General features: G+C 36.9%; 1 protein-coding gene and 1 pseudogene across 3 annotated transcripts; both read right to left on the minus strand.

Annotated features, from left to right (window-relative positions):
* Positions 1-515: 515 nt before the first annotated feature.
* LOC106170363 (protein arginine N-methyltransferase 7) lies at positions 516-10,466 on the minus strand. Of its 2 annotated transcripts, none has more exons than XM_087010287.1 (14): positions 10,250-10,466; positions 9,447-9,483; positions 8,993-9,142; positions 8,549-8,657; positions 8,226-8,338; positions 7,577-7,809; positions 5,128-5,311; positions 4,582-4,712; positions 3,763-3,892; positions 3,265-3,348; positions 2,434-2,571; positions 1,889-2,125; positions 1,102-1,265; positions 516-822 (listed from the first exon to the last, which is right to left on the minus strand). In XM_087010287.1, exons 1-14 carry the CDS (start codon positions 10,396-10,398, stop codon positions 582-584), a joined length of 2,100 nt encoding a protein of 699 aa, XP_086866413.1. In that variant the 5' UTR covers positions 10,399-10,466; the 3' UTR covers positions 516-581. The 2 variants fall into 2 exon arrangements, with proteins under 2 accessions (XP_086866413.1, XP_086866412.1); XM_087010286.1 differs by having other exon boundaries at positions 516-825.
* Positions 10,467-12,812: 2,346 nt separating this feature from the next.
* On the minus strand, positions 12,813-18,886 carry LOC147762565 (transient receptor potential cation channel subfamily V member 6-like; annotated as a pseudogene). Its single transcript, XR_015333937.1, has 4 exons — positions 18,828-18,886; positions 17,795-18,102; positions 16,416-17,485; positions 12,813-16,176 (listed from the first exon to the last, which is right to left on the minus strand). The product of XR_015333937.1 is annotated as a transient receptor potential cation channel subfamily V member 6-like (transcript).
* Positions 18,887-21,067: the final 2,181 nt, after the last annotated feature.

Raw genomic sequence — 21,067 nt, forward strand, 5'->3', positions numbered from 1 at the left:
GTGGAAAGGTACATAACGACTGATAGATCCATTTAAGTAGACATAAACTGGCCCAAAATTTTGCTTTTTTGCAATAAGATTAAGACCCTGTTTAAAAAAGATGCTTATTAAAGTGGACATCTCAACCAAGAGGGTACAAGGAATTAGACACAGTTTTTGAATATGGTGATTTATGATGAGGGTCACATTTGGGAGGGTAGTGATCACAGTTCACAGGAAATAAAATCATAAATTTATATTATCACAGTTAAAAAAAGACTAGCCATGTCACTGAAAAAGGAAAGTGACAATCACAAATTGCCCAGTAAAATGACCTCATTTCACAAAAGATAAAGAATAAAAAAGTTGCATTCAAAATCAAAGGTGAACCTTTTTACAAAAAAGAAACATTTAGGAAAGCTGATTGCCGATTTTTAGCTTCATTCCATTTAAGTTCCTCAGAAATAGCAGTTTCTGTATATGAAATTAAGGGTGCAAAACTGCCTTTTCGTTATTAAAGCATACAAAGATAATAATAATAATAAATCATTTATTTCCATTAAAAAATTAATAATTTATTTACATTAGAAAAATTAACCTTATCACATGTTAAAAGTCAGTTTCACATCACCATCGCTGGGATTAAACAAAGCACTGAAAGTAACACTTGTCCTTGGAGTCACTTTAACTGGTGTTTTAAAAAGGTGTACACCCTGTCTGGTGTAATAATCCCAGTTGACCTTGACCCCTGGTTGAACTTGCTGACCCCTGGGTCCAGTACATACTAAATGGTCATCACCCAAGTCATATTCCATCCAAATAGCCACCCCATGGCAAGTATCACTGCTGAAATGATTCATTTTTATTGGATAAAAGGAAAAAAATGGCATTACTTCTTTATAATATCTCTACAGCATATATGCCACAATTAAAACTGATGTTATAACACTCGTTTGGAAAACAGATAGATCAAGGGGAATAACACCCAAGTAAATGGTCACAGATTAATGCCCCCCACCCCCCAGGTTTTCAGCTGTTCAGAATAATTAAATTATATATATCACATAAACTCCTTATAAATATATTTCTCTTTTTTCTGACCCAAAAGGCAAATCAACTTACCCCTGCAATGCTATAGTCCCTTCATTTCTGATCGGATGTGTGATCTGAGAGACCGGTGTTGTCATGTCCAGTTCCAGCAGAGTAAATGGAGTGGACACAGCTGTTCCAGGATACTCCCATAGTGGTTGGGGTTCCACACTGTCATCAGAAATATCACAGGCCTTCTGAAATGATTTCATTAAAGTCATATATTAACCTTTTTTCACTTGATCTTGCAAGGGAGATGCCATCAGTTGTTTAGGTGCCTTGAATTGATTAACAAACCATTATTTACTTCTAAGTAAAGAGAATCAATATGCTGATAATCAAAGACTCTTTACTGTATTTTTATCATATTTGCTGGTCAATTTGAGGCACCTGAACTTTCAGAAAAACTTGGTGGGTGGAGTGTCAGTGCAGCACCTTCATAATTCCATATTGCGAATAAAGAGACAGAGAGGAATTTTCAGATAACATATAATGATGGTGAATATTGTCTATGTAGTACAATAAATCTTTCATCCCTGCTTTTGAACTGGAAAACTTAAGGAGAATAAGACCAACTGTTTTTCAAAGCATGCAGTTTTTACATCCCCATACTTTAATATTGCATCAAATACAAAAAACATGAGAAAAACACCAAAATTAATTCAATATTTTTTCATTATCATAATATTTTTTAAGTAAAATAAGCAACTTTCTTGAATGATATCTCAAAATGGTAAAAAAAAGTCTGAAACAGCATTCTTGAATTATAAAACAAGTCATGCTTTCTCAATTTTTACAGTAATTTTCCCATTAAACTTACCTCAATAAGTTGATCGAACTGTCCTAAGTCGAATCCCTCGCAGTTCCCCACAGGTGCCCGGATCTTCCACAGGTTGTCAAACTCCATTGCTACAGCCTTTAAGATGGCTCTCCTAGGCAGTATGGTAACACTGTCCACCATGAGGTCTGACAAATGTGACCAGCTGTACCAGAAATACAGGTTATGCCAGTGAAGAAGTGACGAGTAGAAATATGGTTCTGCCATACACAAAGTGATCTGAAATAAAAAGATATTATAATGAATGGGGCAAGTGGAGATAAAAGCTGCAATCTCAAATAAACTTTACCATTATGTAATATGGGACAAGCTGTACCAGAAAGGCAGACATACAGTTCTGCTATTCATATTTGAAATCTGAAAAAAAAACTTGTATTTGAATTTCTATCATATTCCAGTTTTGTTTTATCCAAACTACATAAACCAAGGCACCTAGTTTGTTTTTCAATTTCCCTTTATATCTGACTGGTGTCATGACAACGACAACAATAATAATAAATTATTATAATCTGCCTGTTAATTGATACCTTATTTCCACCTAAATCCTCCTGTGTTATATCCCCAGGACTCTTGTCCAGTATGGTGACCACACTGTCCAAATTATTGGACTTCACATAATCTCTGCTCAGCGTCCTGGAGGCAGGCGAGGTTTCTGTGACATACACCTGAAAAAATGTAATATAATATAAATCAATGACAATTGAGATTGCCCATGCTGATATATGTTTGTGTGCATGTGTACCTATCTGAGCACAAATGTGCACGCATGCATGCTGACCTAAGCTAGGTAAAATGAGGTTTTTGTGGTACGAGCCTGTAGATCAAATATTAACTCACAATAATTGTGATTGCACAAACGTATGCTTGTGTGTATGTACCAAATGCCTTAAAAAGGCCAGATGCTATCTGACTTTAACAAAGAACAGGCCTACCCAACTACCAGACTCGGCACCGAATTCACCGGTAGATTGGACCACACTACCCGTTTTCAAGGTGTGTATCAGTACGCATTTCACAGTATCAGACGCGACACTGCTCTTGCCTAGTACGCGACGTGATAGTGACGATTCTCAGCCGGGTTGAAAAGTATTGCATCACCAAACAAAATTTGTTCGGGGTATGATACTGTGAAATGCGTACTGACTCACACCTTGAAAACGGGTAGTGTGGTCTGATATACCGGTGAATTCAGGATCATTCAGTGCCGAGTCTGGTAGTTGGGTAGGCCTGAAGAAAATGTGCCACAGATAAAACTAGAAAGTAAAGAGTTCCACCTGTTTATCTAGAGGATGCATAAACAGCACATCAAAAAGAGATCTCATAAAAATTTGAGTTGAATGTATTTTAGTGTAACTTACTTTTTTAGCTCCTAAAGCTGCAGCAATCAGGGGCAATTGAGATCCATCACTGACGCAAAGACATATGCTATCTTCTTTGATAACCTTTCATATCATAAAAGATCAATACTTGGTTGCTTATATTTCCCAATATGAAATAAAAATTCAAAAGCTTTTTTTTTTATTCAAAAGCTTTTTTTAAAACTTGTATCAACTTGCTAAGTAAAAGATTAGATTAACTGAACTGTTATTACATTGAGTTAATTCTGCCCATACGTAATATCAAAAGAAAAACAGAAAAATGCATTAAAAGCAATATTATCTCACGATGAATAATACCCATCTCAAAGATCCACTGTAAGCTTCACTTTTATGTTTTTTTTTTATTTCTGTTCCATATAAACATATTGTAAGACTGGACGAATAGTATTGTTACCAAAAGGAGTCAAGCTTGCTAAAAAAAAATTAACCTCAAGAAAAATGTGGAGATGACATTATCTCACTATGAATAACTATTACCTTCCTTAAAGCTCCAATATAAGCTTCCCTTCTGTGACAGACGTTTAACATACCCAGCCGTGGTCTGCTGCAGACAAGATGGAGACCAGAGGAACCAGCGGGGATTTCTTTACACAGATTGTTCATATTGCTTCAGAAGAAAGAATTTTAATTGCAGTTATTATTTTAATCTTGACAAAAAGAAGTGCAATTTAAGATCAGTTTCATTAAGATGCTCTTACAAGAAAAACTGCAACTAGATAAAAACAAGGTGCACATGCATTAACTTCTTTTTTTCTTGTAAGATACAGGTATGAATTTAGTTTGTCATGCTTGTCACACTTAAAGTCAAAGGAAAACTGTTAATTTCTTGATTTTAAAAACATTTCATAAAATAGTTATGCATGTTTGCTATCAGCTTTTTCAGCAGCCTCAGGAGAAGTGATAATGGAAGCAAAACTTACTAATTATCTGCACAACTATCCAACCAACCTCCTTTTTATTGTAAAATTTTGAGAGACAAAATTTTTGGCCAAACAATTGCATATGCTAACTGTCTTGTCCAAAACGAGTCCTGGCCTATGAGACCATTCCCACAGATATTTAGATCGATCTATCCCCCTGGGGAGTCTCACTAGACTGCTGTCAGCTGAATCGGCTGAAATGTCTGTCCTGCCTACTAAAAGCTGTAAGGGGGTAATGAACTTTTGTGCACGCTTGGCTCCTGGAAGCTGACAGTAATTTAGCGTGAATCCCCAGGGACTTAGGGCGATCCAGATGGATCGATCGAAATCTGTGGGAACCCAGTCTATGTATCTCAGGTTACAAGCATGGCCTTACTCATTTGGTGTCCTGACATCAAACCACCAACTGTACTCATCATGTATACTGTGTATTAAAACCTGGCCCCCTTTCTCCACATTACAGACATGTGATGGGTAGAATATAGCCTGCATCCAGTGGTCCCGCCACTGAAATTAAAATCAGAAATTGCTGTCTCAGCACTGAAATGTGATCTTTTTTCTCTGTGTGCAAATGGAACACAGCAGAGTGCATGTACTGCCTGCATAAAGTGTTTGTGTTTTAAAAACTGCAATCACAATATATATTGTCTTCACTAAATAGTAATATAATTTTCTGTACTTTTTATACATACATACATAATACTGCTTACTTAAAAAGTACAAGACAGACCAATCAAGGTTTCCGTGTTCATTTCATTTTTCTGCAGCCAGGAAGAGAAATGCTCTACAAGTTCTAAAGGCTACAATATCAATGGTCATTTTTGACCGAAGGAAGCCACCAATCCATCCATCCACAGATATTTCAGATTGCTTCTATAAAGTGGACAGGGCAGACCAATCCAGGTTTACAGCTTATACTGACCTGCATTGCCTGTGGTTCTGGGTGAGCCCACCTGGGGGCGCAGCTAAGCAAGACATCCCCATCCACATCCATTTGCAGGTCCCACCACATAAAGATTGCATCACACCTTCCACTTGCCGAAGTTTCTACCAACTTTGACATCCATCTTTGAAATTCTATTTTGGTTTTCCCACTGAAGTCAAACCTGTTATTTAACAGAAAAAGAAAAAAAATATTAATAACTTACAGCATACAGATATTACAGTTCTCAAAAAAAAAAAATTAACTAGAGGATCAGAGAGGCGATACCACCTCCGAATATTGTACCACCAGCTGGAGCAAGCGCATTCGTATAGACCCCCACATACACAAAATAAGGGACACAGCCACCAGTCTTGTGCTTGACAAGCTGTAAAAATGCAATCAACAAGAATTTTTAAAATATGCAAAAAATATATATAACTAAAAATGGTACAATCAAATTTAAGTTCATCGTAAGCTAGGTCAAAGGTCAATTTCAAGGTCACAGTAAATTGCCAGTATATGACTTCCTATTCAAGTTCAATAGTAACTATGGACCTATCTCTGCCAGGTTTGGAGTTAAAAGAGAAAGAAATCAGCAGAGTTCAGTTCATGATAATAAGAAGGTCAAAGGTCAATTTCAAGGTCACACTTAGATTGCCAGTATATGACTCCTTATTTAAGTTCAATAGTAACTATGGACCTATCTCGCTAGTTTTGGAGATAAAAGGGAACCAAAATTTGCAAAGTTCAATTCATGATAAAAAGTAGGTCAAAGGTCAATTTCAAGGTCACATTTAGATTGCCAGTATATGACCTCCTATTCAAGTTCAATAGTAACTATGGACCTATCTCTGCCAGTTTTGGAGATAAAAGAGAAGCAAAATTTGCAAAGTTCAGTTCATGGTGAAAAGTAGGTCAAAGGTCAATTTTAAAGTCACATTTAGATTGCCAGTATATGACTTCCTATTCAAGTTCAATAGTAACTATGGACCTATCTCTGCCAGTTTTGGAAATAAAAGGGAACCAAAATTTGCAAAGTTCAACTCATGGTGAAAAGTAGGTCAAAGGTCAGTTTCAAGGTCACATTTAGATTGCCAGTATATGACTTCCTATTCAAGTTCAATAGTAACTACGGACCTATCTCTGCCAGTTTGGAGATATAAGGGACTAAATGTTATAATTTTGGAGTTACCATAATGTACCATAAATTTCTTAGAGAAAAATTAATTAAAATTAAGAAAAGGTCATTTTGGTCAAAATTCTTGAAATGGGAGGTGCTCTGAAGTTCCAGATGTTCAAATTTGATGAAATAATGTCATTTTTGACCACAAGTTGTCTGCTTTGCCAAGCCTTATGTTTTATTTTTCCGGAGTTCAAAATGCATTATCCATTACCGTACTGTACATTTTGCTTTCACCACCAATATGTACTTTTTGATACAGCGTAACTCGAAAACCGTATGGAATACAAAAAAACGGAGACCACCCCAGTGTTGGGCTTTACATGCTCTACAAAATGCAAAAAAGAATGGGTCTCTAGCATTAACAGTTCTCGAATTAGAGACAGTTTTCAGTTTCGGTATCTTATGGCCGCTACTCCCGTGAAAATGCACCGATTGACCCCAAATTCACGGAGATGAAAGATGACCTGAAGGGTAACACTTTCCAATAATATTATTGGTTAAATCTGTGTGGTGTCTGAATAACAGGGCAAATAATTTTTTTTTCGTAAAAAAATTCATTTTTTTGAAAATTTTGGCCCGTTTGATCTTGAAAAAAGGTCAAATCCAATGGTATATTTGAAATCTACACATATGACTTTTGGAAAGCCGTCTGTAGAAATTTTTCCCATAATTCCGTCTGTAGGGTAGATAATTAGCATTTAATTTTGCCATTTTTAGACAAGGGTGCATTGCAATGAGTGCCACACCTAGACCCCAATACCGACAAAGCCCAAATTTTACATGGAACGAGTTGAGATTATAGGTGACCTAAATCCAAGAGATGGGTACGGGGGCCCTTACCGTCTAGGAGGAGAAGCGGTAACGGTAGCCGTCCAGCGGAGCCGGCGGAACGATCCGGACGGGACTAAAACCACGTGTACCGCCAGCGCTAACGCTGGTTGTACAATAAACATGAAACTTCAATTATAGAGATCTGTGCCTGAACAGATATCATAAAGAGAACCAAATTTTAAGCCACTAACAACCTGTAGCCAGCAATGTCAAATGGCAGCTGCATTTTTTCTGGATTGGTCTTGCCTGATCAATTAATCCAAATGGAGAAAGGCCACAAAACCCAGATCAAATTTTAAATAAGAGTGGACCTTTTTGGGTAAAAAGGCCAGTGTTTTTCAAACCCCCCCAAAACCCCCTTCCTAAGCCCATCTTCACGCCTGTACCATAACAAATGATTTTGTTTATAAAAAGGAAAAAAATCCACATTACCTGAATATACAAACTGGATCTGTGATAGGCTGAAAAAGGTCAGTTGATATCTGATCTAGCTGGAGATCATGTAACGATGCTGTTCCATCATACTTTGTGATTTCCTGCGGTGGCTGGATTGTCATGTGACCAGGGATGTCAAGAGGCTGAATGGTGTTCCATTTCCGTACAAAGTCCGAGTTAACTACTTGTGCGTAGACATTAGCTGAGGTTGGAACGACAATACAGTCATCCTGGCAAAAGAATGTCAAACTTGAACTTCAGCACAAGTACAAAAATTCCAGATCAATTATAAGTCATAAATATTTTAATTAGTATTAACATAGTAATCTTCTTTTTTTTTTTTTTTTGGGGGGGGGGGGGTCAACTTCTTTACCCTTAAAATCAAGAAACAAATTAAGTGTACCCAGTGTACCCATATACTGTTTTAAAGTGTGTTTTTTTCTTTTTTGTCAAGTTATCCTACTGGATTGCACTGCCCATAAAATAGTGGTAAATTCTTTATCTTATCTCCCAAAACTCATAAATATATAACCATTAACTTCTTTAAAGAAACCAACATGTTTGATTCAGAGGGTCAAAACATCCAAGTGAACCACACAGCCAACAAAATACTTCAATCACAATATAAGAGAAGTTATCAACCAACCTCCAGTAATACTTGGTGGGCATGGTGGAATGTCCCCAGGCCTCCTTCTCCTATAAGTTCTGTGTCAAACACCTCAGTTACCAGGATATTAGCTCTGTGGGGCATGTCTCCACCTGAAGTAATGGAAAAAAGTATTAAAGATAAAATTATTTTTTCTGAAAATTTCAACACTATTACTTTAATTGCCAAAGTATGCCATACCCATAACTACAGAGAAAATTACACCTAACACATATTCTGATTGAAAGGTTTACCTATATCCTATATATGGGGTCTTTAGAATTATAAGCTTTGAATCTTTCAAGTAATAGGTCAAAAAATACCTTGTCCCACAGTTATTTCAGTGGACCTCTTTGATATGAGATTTATCTTCTCTTCAAAGCCATTGGTCTTTATCACTTCTTTGGCACACTTTGCCATTGGGTGGAATGCCTGGAATATAAATAAATACAAACTGAATATGAGTTCTTCTAGCATGAATTGCACTTCTAAAAAAATCCTGAGTCTGGTCTGGTTGAGTCTCTCATGAGGTCTTCCAGCAGGGTATAGACATCTAGCACAAGCCAGTGTCAGGTCAGGTTAACCTACCTATAAGTCACCACACTCAGTTTTAACATTTTAACATTTTTATTCTCATTGACTGTGATACATACAGTTTTGAGAGCATAGAACAGTACATTCATAGGCTTGTCAACCTGACGGCGTGACCCCCTTGTTCACCATTTTAATAAATTGGTACAGATTATAGATTTTTTTCTCTTTCTCACCTCACAAGCTGTAATACTATCAGCTCTATGCCTGGCAGCCATCATAGAGAGTAACCCTGTCCCAGTTCCTATGTCAAGAACATTAGCAGGTTTTCCCTGAGAGTGCATGCAGTCTATAGCTTTCTTCAATGCCAACTCATATTTCTTATTCTGAGGAAAAGAAAAGATCTTTATGTTCACTTGAACTACTGACTGTAGACACTTCAATGTATCAGCAAGAGGTGAAGTTTTTTAGTTTCAATGCTTAAAGTATATATATATATATATATATATAAAGGACAATAAATGAATACTAAAATACAAATACTTATACCCTAATACATGAATTATTACAAAATATGAGGGATTATTCTTATTCTATGTTAGCATATGGATCAAGAAATTCACCATACTTCAATACTAGTTTTAAAATGCGGTTTCATTTTTTTTTACATATAAAAAGGTAAAAACTCACCCTTTCTGTATCATGCAGCATGTCTGCATAAGCTGACCTGAATTGTCAAAAATATTCCACAAATTAAATAAAAATTTTTTCATGCACTCGTATTTACAATAACTAATTTACATAATCTGTGCAAACTCTAAAACATAATATAGTACACACATGTGCATTAGATATCATTCACTATTGATCATAGTAAAATATTTTTCTTTTCTTTTCTCCATCATGAATAGATATTTATTGGTTAATTGGATATATTTTTAGGTTCTCCTTAAGTTAAGATGAACACGTACGTGATGCTTAAAGTACTTTGCCATCTTCATATGTATAAACTATTATATAATTTTCATAAACTAAATAATTATGATTAAAAACAGCAATTGTGACTAAAGAAGTGCTAACATATGAATCTTAATTCATGTTGTAAACATGTATATGTTGGAGGCTGTATCTGTGATTAGAGCTGTCAGATGAGGTAATAATAATAATAATAATAATAATAATAATAATAATAATAATAATTTTGATTATAAATAGATACATTTCCAAACCACATGTAATTTATTTGAATAGCAGAGATATGTTGTTCGAATTAACTACACAAATTTATTGAATATAAATTTGAAAATCAAGAATTCAAGATATTGAAAATCAAATAGTTATAGGATGAGGAAGGGGATACTGCAAAAGTACCAATGGCGTTTAATATAGTTTTTGTAGTCATCGACCGAAATAAAGGTGACAAACAAGTCTGGTCAGTGTCACTGTTTTGACTGGCCGTGCAACTCTACTGCTACCCACCCATTTCCACCTACCTTGCTATCTCTTGGTAGTAATCATAATTCTCATTCTGGGGGATCCATTCCGATTCGCCCGTAACTGGATTTATTCTTGGCACAAAAACATTCTTACTGGACATGGTTAAATTACGAAGTATGAAGAAAACGCACTTTGCTCGAAGCATGTGTAAGACAACAACAACTAGCACATGTTGGTGTAATATTGCCCGAAAGATGGCGCTCGTACACAAGATAGGCTGTAGTATATCTGTCTATTGCTGGACTGCTGGTTATGATTAATTCAAATTAACAAATAAAGCGATTTCAACTGAATGTAATTTTCTTTTATTTTTTTTCACCTCCTTATTTATTTATTTATTTATTTATTTATTTATTTTTCAATGGCATGAAACTGACCCAAATGCAATACATCCCAATTAACAGACGCGCATTTTTTTGCCACAGGACTACCAATACATGACTTTTCATTTTATCACATGGTGTGAAGAAACCCATACATCCTTATCTTTGGCCACGGGCAATAAGACCCTTTTTTATGTATCCCTTTAATGAAGTCCTTTTTGTAAACGTCGAAAAGTCAGGTGCAGCCGTTGCAGCCAACTTAAAAAAAAAAAAAACCATAAATTACCAAAATACCCTTTCGACAATAATTATAGGAATCATAAATGGTCCCCTATGTGATCTATGTTTTGAAAGCGGGTATAACACAATGGATTGCAGTCAGCATACAGGGGAGAGTGTTCAACGTTATTTATTACACCTACTCTCGTGCTTGATTGTACATATGTAACACTGGACAACCTAGTATCATGGAAATAATATTTTTATTCACTTTCAAGCTATTCATTTTACGGTAATACTAACAGGTTTTTCCATCATTTTTTATTAGTATTGTGCATAAAGTTATTTAAGGATATTGTCACCCTTCGCACAAAACTCCTTATTTGCTGGCTTACATACATTCTTTTGGCTAATAAATAAATTTTCAGTGTTAACTGACTAAATTAATTAACATTTACACATATGTCATCTTATGGGTTACGTCATTTTGCGATTTTGGGGTAAAATCGGAAAATCCAAATTTCTCTTAAAATTATCTGAGCATCCACGGTCACCGTTTTAACGCCCATTTATTGACGCAATTTAGTGCTCCAAAATCCTGCCCGCGATTTTTCTTAAAAGTCTTAATTCAGGTTTTATCATTGATAAAGCAAAATAATGCCTTTGAAAAATGAAAGTCTGTAATTAGATCGTAGATCGATCCAACTCTGTACGGATTCTCGCTGAATGCAATCAGCTTAACTGAATGGCACACCTCCTCTTGTTTCCAACCTCGTATACTCACCAGCTCTTCTATACTCTACTCATCTACAGTAAAGCTGATTGTACTCAGCGAGAGTCTCCACAGATTTGGATAGATCCACGTACACTGTAGGTCAATGGTGTCTATGGAGATGGAAATGTCCACTTATGTGAAACAAGCTAATGAGTATTAATGAGGAACTCAATTTTGCGGCTATGTGCTATTAACATCAAGGCAGCAAAGCTGTCAAATGTACAGACAAAAAGCAGGAAATAACAAAATAGGCTACTGTCAATTCTGATGCAAAAGTACATTATGTTAAACTGCAAATTCAACATCAAATTCTAATTATGCTCAACAGGTAATACCAATGTAAGTAAAATGTGTAACAAACATAAGGCTTCAGGCCCATGGGAGTTCAAGTTCACCCTTTGAAAATGTAAAACTTCCAGAAAAAGAAGTCAATTAGACTGCTTTTCCAACTCAGGCTGCATTTTAGTCCTGTATTTCTTTTTTGAAAGTTTCGCAATCATAAGTAACATGGTTTTCCCATAATGGTCATCATGGCAGCAGTACCCAAAATTGTGTTTTCTTCTATTCTGATGCAATATTACATAATGGTTACCAGCATAATGACAATCAATTTTTAATAATAAAATATACGTATCATGGATTTTCAGAAAATGTGACAAGCATGGGTCTTCAAGCCTGTGGAACTTCAAAGTCACACCTTGAAAATGCCAATATGTGAAAAATTAAATTTTCACAAAAAAACTGTTTAACTGGCAGATTGCATTGCCTACTGAAGCTATATTTTAGTCCCATGTTTCTTTCCTGTAAGTTTGAGAATAGTAAGTGACATGGTTTTTCTTAAATGGTCATCATGGGAGCACTGCCCAAAATAGGTTTTTTTCAAATTTTGATGCAATATTACATAATGTTTAACAGCATAATGACCATCAATTTTTAATAATAAAATATTAGTATCATGGATATTCAGAAAATGTGACTAGCAAAGGTCTTCAGGCCCATGGAACTTCAAAGTCACAACTTGAAAATGCCAAAATGTAAACAAGACAGCACTGTTCTGAAATGCTTTTTTTTTCCATTTTTAACATTTTTTAACATAAAACAAAATTAACAGTTTACTGCCATTTTTATATGATCAACTAAAAAAATTGATGAGACAGGAAAAATATCAAGAGAGCAGCGTTAAATGTCCAATTTCTTCCATTCTGAGATTCTGAACATAATGAATGACTGAATCTGACAATCTGCAATGATATGAGTTTATTTCCATTTTTGAAACTTTATTACACAATACACGATAACAAATTAACCATCATTTTTACAAAATCAACTAACAATGTTGTAAAGATGCAGGAAATGTCAAACAAACACTTTTAATATCTTATTAATTAAATAATGAAACTGTTAACATGCCTAAGAATTGAATCTGAGAAAATGTGAAAAAACAACATAACTTCTAAAATAATGGCCCGATTATGCTGATCTTTTAACTCAACCTGCGTTTTAGAAGGATTGACCACTCCTGTGAGTTTAATGACAATTGGCCTATCTGTTTTTCTTATATTGTGTTTACAGTGTTGCATATATGCTGAAAAGTGAAAAAAAAAAGCATAACTACTAAAATAGGGGCCTGATCATGCCGATTTTCTAACATGACCTGCGATTTAGTAAGATAGATTACTCCTGTGAGTTTCATGACAACAGGCCTATCGGTTTTCCTTGGAATGTGTTTACAGTGTTGCATATATGCTGAAAAGTGAAAAATAAAGCAAAACTTCTACAATAATGACCCGATCATGCTGATTTTCGAACTTGACCTGCGTTTTATGAATATTCATCAGCTCTGTAAATATAAAGCCAAAAAGGAAAGCTGCCTTCCACTTATCGTGTTTACAATGAAAGTGCACGGCGCCGGCGACGGCGATGACAGGGACGACAGACGCGGGCGATGGCAATATGTACAGACACATCTATATATATTTACTGTACTGTTTGAGAACAGTAAGTGACATGGTTTTTCTTAAATGGTCATCATGGGAGCACTGCCCAAAATAGGTTTTTTTCAAATTTTGATGCAATATTACATAATGTTTAACAGCATAATAACCATCAATTTTTAATAATAAAATATTAGTATCATGGATATTCAGAAAATGTGACTAGCAAAGGTCTTCAGGCCCATGGAACTTCAAAGTCACAACTTGAAAATGCCAAAATGTAAACAAGACAGCACTGTTCTGAAATGTTTTTTTTTCTCCATTTTTAACATTTTTTAACATAGAACAAAATTAACAGTTTACTGCCATTTTTATATGATCAACTAAGAAAATTGATGAGATGGGAAAAATATCAAGAGAGCAGTGTTAAATGTCCAATTTCTTCCATTCTGAGATTCTGAACATAGTAAATGATTGAATCTGACAAACTGCAATGATATGAGTTTATTTCCATTTTTGAAACTTTATTACACAATACACGATAACAAGTTTACCATCATTTTTACCAAATCAACTAACAATGTTGTAAAGATGCAGGACATGTCAAACGAAAACTTTACGTATCTTATTAGTTTAATAATGAGACTGTTAACATGCCTAAGAATTAAATCTGAGGAAATGTGAAAAATATGCTGAAAAGTGAAAAAACAGCATAACTTCTACAATAATGGCCCGATCATGCTGATTTTCGTACTTGACCTGCGTTTTATGAATATTCATCAGCTCTGTAAATATAAAGCCAAAAAGTAAAACTGCCCTCCACTTATCGTGTTTACAAGGAAAGTGCACGGCGCCGGCATCGGCATCGCCATCGCCATCGCCATCGGCGACGACAGACGCAGGTGATGGCAACATGTACAGACACATCTGTGTCTGTACATAAAAAAGGAAAAATCATTAACAGAAACTAGCCTTCGAGTCAGAAATTTCTATTCTTTAACAATTTCAAGTGAAATTCAACAGTCTCTGTTACCAGTAATTAAAAAGTTAAAATTGAAACACAGTAACATTGCCATCGGCAATTGCAATGCATATATTTGCGACAGGGGAAAACTGTTGAAATTCGAAGGAAAGGTACATGTAGGCCTATATATTTTGCTATACAATTATAAAGATAAAAGTCCAACCATCGTCTAGAACGCTCATTTCTTTCACATAATAATTATTCTGTTTGGTCATGGGTTATTTCCACATCGACCCAAATTGAGTTATCGGGCTTGCCTCTCCAGACTTGCTTTTGGGCAGTGCAGTGCTTGGGCTAGAATCAGACTTTAAAAATAACCCACACGAACCCATATATGTATCCCGTATCCAAGCTCATAAAAAGAAAACTCCGGCAAAATAAAGTTAAGAAGTTCATAAGCCTTTGTCCCTATGGGTTGAAGTGAGTCCACGCATGGGTGTTCTTGCTTAGAAGTCTGAAACTCGCAAGGATCTTTTGGAGGTCAAATTATGCCGCAGCTTTACTGTCAGGGGCAAAAAAGCTCTCATAGCTCTTAGCCCCTTTTACACATTACATTGTTTTTAATTCTTGAAGGAAAACGCATGCACAATTATATTGAAACAATGAAAATGTTTAATGATAATTTTACGTGCATACTAGTCCTCTTTCTTGCAAACTTCTACCTCCAAAAGGTACAGATTACGGTGAGTAGTTGGCGACATGACTCGACAGATCTTATACGTGGCCTCCACAGCGAGCATGCGCATTACTTCTGGCAACATTCGCTCCAGAAAAATCATATCGGTCGTGCGCAACTTCTTGTAGATAAGATCATTGTATTTTGAGATGTGGGTATAGGTGTCGGTCATAGTGGCGATGAGCATATTCATGAGGAGAATATTTACAAGCACCACATACGTTATCAGTAACGCTGGCAAAGTTATAACCGGGAAGTTACTAGCAGAGGTGCCTTTGAAGATATTCCCTGGTATTATCTGAATTTCTGAAAGGCCCACCATCAGTCTAAACAAAGTCCACATGGTGGTGCCAAAACCATCAAACTCGGCTATTTCATCAGACACAATCGCTGAAGAGGTCAAGGAAGCGAAATGATTAACCCTAGCTACACCTATAGCAGAGGAAAACCCGCCGTCAGGATCAGATATATGATAAGAAATCGAAGCAAATCGCCGAGCATGATGCGCTGAATCATAGCAGAGAAGAAACTGGTCTGTCTGAAGCCGCGTGTGAAGAAAATTAGGAACACCCATCCAAGAAGAAGAGCTAAAGGTTGAAACGACTTCACGGCATCGGTCAGGAATGACAGCATAGAAACGGAAAACAGAAGAAGAATGACGTGGAGTTTATTCCAGCTGAGGAACTTCCACATATTCAATATGGCGTTGTCTCTGTGTCCTCCTAACTCCCTGGGGAGTCTCGCTAAATTAGATGCAAAATACCCCATGTTATGTAGTACATCCTGTAGTTGTGCCATTTGATATGCAGCAAATGGTTAATTACCGGAATACTAAGGCATTCTATGCGTTCTTCGTTATTGGTGTACACAAGTAGTTCCAGCGCAGACATTCGAGACGTACTGAGAACTGGATCAATTTCAGTAACATCGTAAAATGCTGTGGTTGTATGGCCATATTCCCACTGTGAAAACCTGAAAATAAATCAATTTTTTTTTGTCACAACTAGGTCCTCATGTAAAAGATGAACACTACAGTTGAAATAAACATTCTGAAAAAAGTTTTTTTCAATAATATATTCAACCTTTTAGCCGTGTTGCAGAGCACAGATGTCTGACTGAATTTGCATTTGTAACAGAGCTATCTGCCAAATAGTGTCTATAAACATTTACAAATTGGCTATGCGAAAATGAATTTATGTACTTACCTGTACCTGTATATGTTGTTTGTGTTGAGAATTTTCTCAAACATTTCCTTGACACCGACCTTGGCTGCCAAAGTCAAGGCAGTGAATTCTTCTCTATTTGCCAAACGGAACAGGTAATGCTTCGCTTCAATGTCTGTGGCGACACTATTCGCCCTGGTCATATCCACGCCTTTGCTTCTACACCACCAGCGTGTGGTATTGTTCAGGATTACTTCGTACATCTCCAATGCTTCTTGGAGTTTGTGCTGCGACATTAGGACGATGGTGTGTAGAACGGTGTTGTCTTGCGAATCTCTGCCATCTAGTGGAGCTCCTTTTTCTATGAGAAGCTGAACCAGTTGAGCATTGCCTGACAGCACAGCAAGTGACAAGGGAAGTTCGGCGGGAACCAAAGTCCTCTTGAACTGCTCCCCGGTAGCACATTTACGAAGAAGTTTCAGAATGTCGGCATCAGCCAGATGGTAGAACATGGCTTCCATTGCTTTGAAGTTTCCGTTCGCCGTGGCGATGTGCAACGCGGTGGCTCCTGTGTAACTACCCTCCATCTCCTTAAAGAGCAAAGCCTTTCCCAAACGCTCAATCAAGATTATAGCCACTTCGGTGCTGTTGTGAAGGAGTGCTATGTGAAGAGGGGTGAGGCCCTTCCGGTACCAACTTCTGTTGGCATCAAGAAAGAAATTTAACGCTTCGTCACAGACTATTTGTAGACGGTTGGTATAATTCTTGGTGCACAATTCCAGGATTTCCTTCTCTAACCTCGTAACGGCTCTGGGGTCCGTCTTTGAGTGGAAGCGTTCCATTTCCCACTGAATACGGAGGCGATAGTTCATCTCCTCGCCTGTACCAAGAGAGACATCGGCAGACGGCCACAACTTGGTGAACTCAATCAATATGGACTCTGTATTGTACTCGCCTTCTCCTTCTAAAGAGACGCAGAACTTGCACTTGGGTGTGATGTGCTTGGCGGCCGACTTGATGCCGAAGATTCTGGCGAAACAATAGCAACTGCAGTTCTGCCAAAGATCCACGCAGCAGCACGGTGTGTTTATAATCACCGAGGGAATATTTCGGACCACCTGGGTAAAGATTTTTTTGTACTCTAAATATACTTTTAAAATTGCATTTCGAACATATTTCAATTTTATTGCATGATAACTGAAATACGTTATCAAAGGTTTATGTAACTGCAAGAACGTCTTAATCTTGATCACATCCATTTTCATAAAACCACGTTTACCCTGGGGTGTCAGTCTTCATCAATTTATTGTGTCTTTTCCACAAAATTCAACAGTTAAGTATTTTTTTATCGCATAAGTTATTCACAAAAACATAGTTTACGATCAATTCCGTTTATAGTACTTTTTAATCATTCAAACATGACTTACCCCTAGACAGCAAGTGTTTGTGCAGCGTCCGTCAACAAGATCCCGTGTGGCAGCATAACTATAAAACTCCTCACCAACGTTCCGCGTTTCTTTAATTGATGTGGGTACTTCTAGGTTCCTTATTGACCTTCTGGCTGTGTTCTTTTTTCTTCGAAAACTCCGGAGAACCCCCTGCATTACCGATGGCAACGTCCAATAGGCCTGAAGTCTTCGGCGTGGAAGTCGTCGCTGTCGGTTGCGGGCCAGATTGCCCAGCGCCCCTGGCGGCGCGTGGATGGTGTGGAGTTCGAGATCGGGTGAGCTGTGCCCTGGGGAAAGAATGGTGGAACATATGATTTTTAATCTAACCAACACACAAACTTGTGAAGCTATAAAAGATTAAAATATATAAAATGATACTTTATTGCACAGTGCCATCCTCCTCTTCCTCCTTCTCCTAGATCAAATATCTATGACCCGTCTGGTAATGTTATGCCAGTTTTGTATATGCTAGTTATGTATATGTATAGGGCCTACATAAGCAATTTAGATACACGTTCAAAGGGCTGGTTCGGGTATCTTGTTCAGGTGCTGATGCTATGCAGTAAAATACGAAATGTATAATTTTACTTATTAACTGCAATATACGGATGGACATCTATCCTCCCCTGAAATAGGTGAACGGTCACCGTTAATCTGTCTGTGCATTCGTCAGTGAAAGCGGGTAAACAAAAAAGGTATGGAAGTAAGGTAGGAAATCGAGCTCTGAAGTGAAAATTTGAGTCTTGAAATTAGTTTTACATAGACCTTTAGTATTCAGAGTCTTCAGTCAATTTCAGTAACGCTAATTAAAAACATACAAAGAGCTAGCTACCTAGCAGTGCCTTTAAATGTACTGTTCTAGGTGGTTCTCATTAACTACAATAATACACACAGTTTAAGTTATTAATATTTAACTAAAGAATATAATAATAATAATAATAATAATAATAATAATAATAATAATAATAATAATAAAAAAAAAATAATAATAAATGAATGTGAACACACAGACCTTTTCTGGTAATCTCCATAGTCTCTAGCCAGAATTAAACTTTTGAGGTTTTCAAGAACAAAAAAATATGGTTGCGCCGGGAGACACTGCACATCTGATCCAAGGAAGTACAAATGTCCCATTCCTTGATAAGCAGAAGAGTAATGAATTTTTCGTTTTTTTCTTCATGTGATATGTGGACATTAGGAAAAGCCAAAACAAGTTTATTTTCTTGCCCCTATTATGTTGTGAATTACGAAATTAAAATTATTAAAAAACAGTGGTATATAACATCATAACATCCTGAAAGGCAGTTGGCCATTCGAGGTACTGTTTATTCGCCATATGGTTCTAATTCATAGCTAGAAAAACTGATTACTGACAACATGACGCATTTCACTATTTCTCGAAACCATACGAAGTCTTTTATCATTGCTACCGCCGTAATTAATTAAAAGAAGTCAGGATATCAAAGTCCACGTCCCAAAGATGAAGCATGTAGAGGAAAGGTGGAAAAGTCTTCTTCAAGACTTCATTAAAACGAGCACATATGGTTTAAGCGGTAGTAGTTCAACTGTCAAGAAAAAACTGATGATAGCATATCAAACCATCTGCGCGGTAACCTAAACTACGATGTTCTCTTGTCGTGCTGTGAAATTTCTAATGCAAAACTATATCCGTAGAATCCGATGAAAAATGCGCCAAACGTACCTCCAAATAAACATGCCTATGATTATCTTTTATTTTTTTAGGAGTGTGCGTCATTAAAGATCCAGAGCCACCGTTAAGTGTTATCACCCTGTGTTACTTTCATACTTATAAATGTGATCCCCCCTCTTCTCAGCATATACGTTGGAGTCGCTTGTCAGAGGTAAATTAACATAGACTGGTTTCCCATACTTATAGAGTGCATTCCCATAGATTTTTAGATCGATCTATCCCCGTGTGGAGTCTCACTAGATTGTTGTCAGCCTGACCAGCTTAAATGTCTGTGCCGCTTACTAAAAGCTGTAAGGGGGTAATTAACATTTGTGCGCGCTCGGCTCTCGGAACCTGACAGCAATTTAGCCTGAACACCCAATGAGTTAGGTCGATCCGGATAGGTCCGTCTAAATCTATTGGAACCCAGTCATAGATTGTTCCATCTGGATCGACCTAACTCCCTGGGGAGTCTCGCTAAATTATTATCAAATAACCGGCTTATATGTCTGTCACGCCTACCGAATCACCTAGGGGTTAAAGATAATTCCCCCCTAACAGCTTTACTAGGCGTGACAGACATTTAAGCCGGTCAAGTTGACAGCAATTTAGTGAGACTCCCAGGGAGATAGATCGATCCAAATAGCTGTGGGAATGATCTGATACTCGGGGTGATTATCGTACACGTAGAACGAAAATTTACTAATTACTTTTTGGAGTAAACAGGTTGGCTGCTACATTGTATATGTACACGTTCCCCGGTGTTTATACGGAACGGTAATTAGTAAGGCTGGTACAAGACACTGACATCAGGCAATTCAAATGCTGAAATGCACCTAGAAGAAAGGGGATGAAAGGTACCGGCGTCTCTGGTTTGGTATTTGGTTTTCTTGAGTATGTAATATCGCCGAGGGGTAAACGCTACTGAATACATCACTTCGCTTATCTAGAAGGACTGCAGTATGGGGGGATTCTGTAATAATATCTGTGGTACTGAATTATTCTTGTCTTCCACGTCTTCAGAGGTTGCAAGAGAAAAATGTATCCATTGCAGCAACGGAAAGAAAATCCCACAGGTAAAAAATAAAAATAATCAATATTATGAAAAATGTAAACATTTTGCAAGGCAATAATTTATACTGTATTAATTGACAAGCACAGATTTTGAAAATTAGTTGCGGTCTTTCAAAAGCCGCATTTGGATATTTAAGGCACTCAAGTTCATGGGAGTGTATTATTTGTTGATGTTGGATGAAAATATCCCGCACACGTGAACCATGTGGACCTATTGCAAAGTCACGAGTTCGAATCCCGGATGAGGCACGTCAGTCCATCACGACAACGACCGGGACCCTGAATCGGGATGTCACGAGGACGAATCTGGGCTCTCGTGGGTCCTAGCAAATTACCTTTTGCATAAAAACACTGTATACTTTAGAAAGTTTACATTAGGGGGAACATATTGCTGGTCATTAGAATAAAGTCTGCTTCGTCGATAATATTTCCTTTCTCTTCAGTTAAAAGTACTTAGATTAGTGCCACAGATTTTGTACTTAAATTGA

This window comes from Lingula anatina, chromosome 4 (genome assembly GCF_051362555.1).
Source record: "Lingula anatina isolate TDL-2025a chromosome 4, LinAna3.0, whole genome shotgun sequence".
Taxonomy (NCBI): Eukaryota; Metazoa; Brachiopoda; class Lingulata; order Lingulida; family Lingulidae; genus Lingula; species Lingula anatina.